General features: G+C 53.0%; 1 protein-coding gene across 1 annotated transcript in view; it reads left to right on the top strand.

The window, feature by feature from the left end:
* DYSF (dysferlin) overlaps positions 1-2,362 on the top strand; it is a 72,131-nt gene that overhangs the window by 54,294 nt on the left and 15,475 nt on the right. Inside the window, exons 48-50 of the mRNA XM_033513903.1 lie at positions 618-757; positions 1,589-1,677; positions 1,883-1,978. Of these exons, the coding sequence (XP_033369794.1) occupies positions 618-757; positions 1,589-1,677; positions 1,883-1,978 (325 nt within the window). The remainder of the gene's footprint in view (positions 1-617; positions 758-1,588; positions 1,678-1,882; positions 1,979-2,362) is intronic.

Raw genomic sequence — 2,362 nt, 5'->3', positions numbered from 1 at the left:
GGAATGTCCATGACTGAGGAATCTTGGCCCATTTTTGGCAGGATCAGGGGCTGGTGTGGAGCAGGTGAGGAGGGGGGGAAGATAATTCCAAGTCTTCTATGGATGGAGCACCAGAAATATCCTGGTGGGACCGGAGCAGGGACTTGAACCTGAGTAGGAACTTGGAACAACCCCCAGGCTGTGCCGGTGGTGTCTCCATGTTCCTCCTCCTCTCATTCCTGTCTTTCACCCCAAATCCTGCAGAGGAGAAATGGGATCCCACCGGGAGCTCCTTCCTGTCTGCCCAGCTGAAGATCCTGGGTGGTTTTAAACTGTGGGATAAACTGTTGGCAGAAGGTTGATGGGAATCCAGATTTCTGGGACTTTCGGAGAGCTGGATCCAGGAGTGGGATCAACCATTGGATTCTGTTTCCCATGGGATCCTTGCCACGTTTCCCTGGCCGGGATTTGTGGGGTGGTTGTACGAGGATCTCCGTGGGTTTTCCCACTGGGAACGTTATCCCTGTGCCCAGGATGGTTTGTGGTGACGGATTTGGGAAGAGAGGCTGTGCTGCTCCAGCTCTTCCCGGCCAAAATCCATCCTTGTGGGATTCACTCCGATTTTTTCCCCATGGCAGAAGATGGAAAACCCCCAAATCCGCACCTGGGCCCGGTGGAGGAGCGGCTGGCCCTGGCCGCGCTCTGGAAGCAGGGATTGGTTCCGGAGCACGTGGAGACGCGGCGCCTTTACAGCCCCCTCCAGCCGGACATCGAGCAGGTGCGTGCTGGGATGAGCCCAGGAGCAGCATCTCCCGATCCAGATGGATCCAAGGGGAGAATCTCACTGGGAATGTCTGTCTTGGGATATGGGATGTTCCCAGGGAGGGCAGGTGTCATTCCCTTCAGGCCCTGCTCCTGTTTTTAAATTAAATTAAATTAAATTAAATTGATTGGCATTTAATTTAATTTAATTTTACATTTGTGGTCTAAAAGTCCTACTCAGAATTCTTCTCCCAGAATCCTGGGATCACTGATGCTGGAAAAGCTCTCCAAGGTCATGGAGTCCGAGCTGTGCCCGATTCCCACCTTGGCACTCAAAGCCACATCCAGGAATTCCTTGGACACCTCCAGGGATGAGGATTCCAAACCTCCCTGGGCGCTCCCAATCCCTGACTGCCTTTTCCATGAGGAAATTCCTGCTGCTGTCCAGCCTGAGCTGATCCTGGCACAGCCTGAGGCCGTTCCCTCTTTTCCTGTTATTCCCTGGGATCAGATCCCAATCCCACCAGGTTCCAACATTCCAGGGAGTTGTGGAGAGCCAGAAGGTCCCTCTGGATCCCTGTTTTTTCCAGGCTGAGCCCCATTGCCAGCTCCCTCAGCTTTTCCTGGTGCTCCAGCCCCTTTCCTGCCTCCCTCAGCTTCTCCTCAGGATTTACATCCATCGACACATTCCCAACTATCCCTAAAATAATTTTAAAATAACCTTTAATGCCATTTTTCCATTGAGGAATCCTCCCTTCCCACCCAAGGATCCCAGCTCTCCCTGGGGAGGTTCAGCCATTCCGGTTTGGAATCTCCCAGGATTTCAGGGATCTGTTCTTCCACACAGGGAAAGCTCCAGATGTGGGTGGATCTGTTTCCCAAATCCCTGGGACATCCCGGCCCCCCTTTCAACGTCACTCCACGCAAAGCCAAGAGGTAATTTCCCATTTCTTCCACATCTTCTCTTTTGGGAAAGCAGTTAGGAATACTTGGAAGCCTCAGGTGGGGATGGATTCACCCACCTGGATGAGGGACAGCTGTGGGATCATCTCCAGGAAAACGGATCCCACAGGGAAATCCCTCAGCGGGACAACTGATGAGTTTTCCATCATCCCATGGTTTTATTCCCGGGATTTTCCAGGTTCTACCTGCGCTGCATCATCTGGAATGCCAAGGATGTGATCCTGGACGACCTCAGCATCACCGGGGAGAAGATGAGCGACATCTACGTCAAAGGGTGAGTGTCCCGCTCCAGAGTCTCCCGGATTCCAGAGGCTGGAGGTGCGGGAGAAGCTGGGGAGGATTTAAGGTGCTCCTTGGATTGGGATTGCTGGGATAGACCTGGATCCTGCTGGGATGGAGGGGCCCTCATGGCTCTCCAGTTATGGATCCGTGAATTGCCAGCTGTGGATTCACATCTCCGACAATGGATCCACCCCTTTCTGACCACGGATCCAAACATTTCCAGCCGTGGGTCCACCCCTTTCCATCCATGGATCCACATCTTTCCAACCATGGATCCAAACCTTTCCATCCATGGATCCACACTTCTCCATCCATGGATCTAAACCTTTCCAAATATGGATCCCATCTCCAGCTATGGATCCACACCTTTCCAGCC

The sequence above is a fragment of the Parus major genome, chromosome 4 (assembly GCF_001522545.3).
Source record: "Parus major isolate Abel chromosome 4, Parus_major1.1, whole genome shotgun sequence".
Taxonomy (NCBI): Eukaryota; Metazoa; Chordata; class Aves; order Passeriformes; family Paridae; genus Parus; species Parus major.
Note: the sequence above shows the minus strand (reverse complement) of the source record. Positions and strands in the feature narration are given on the sequence as shown.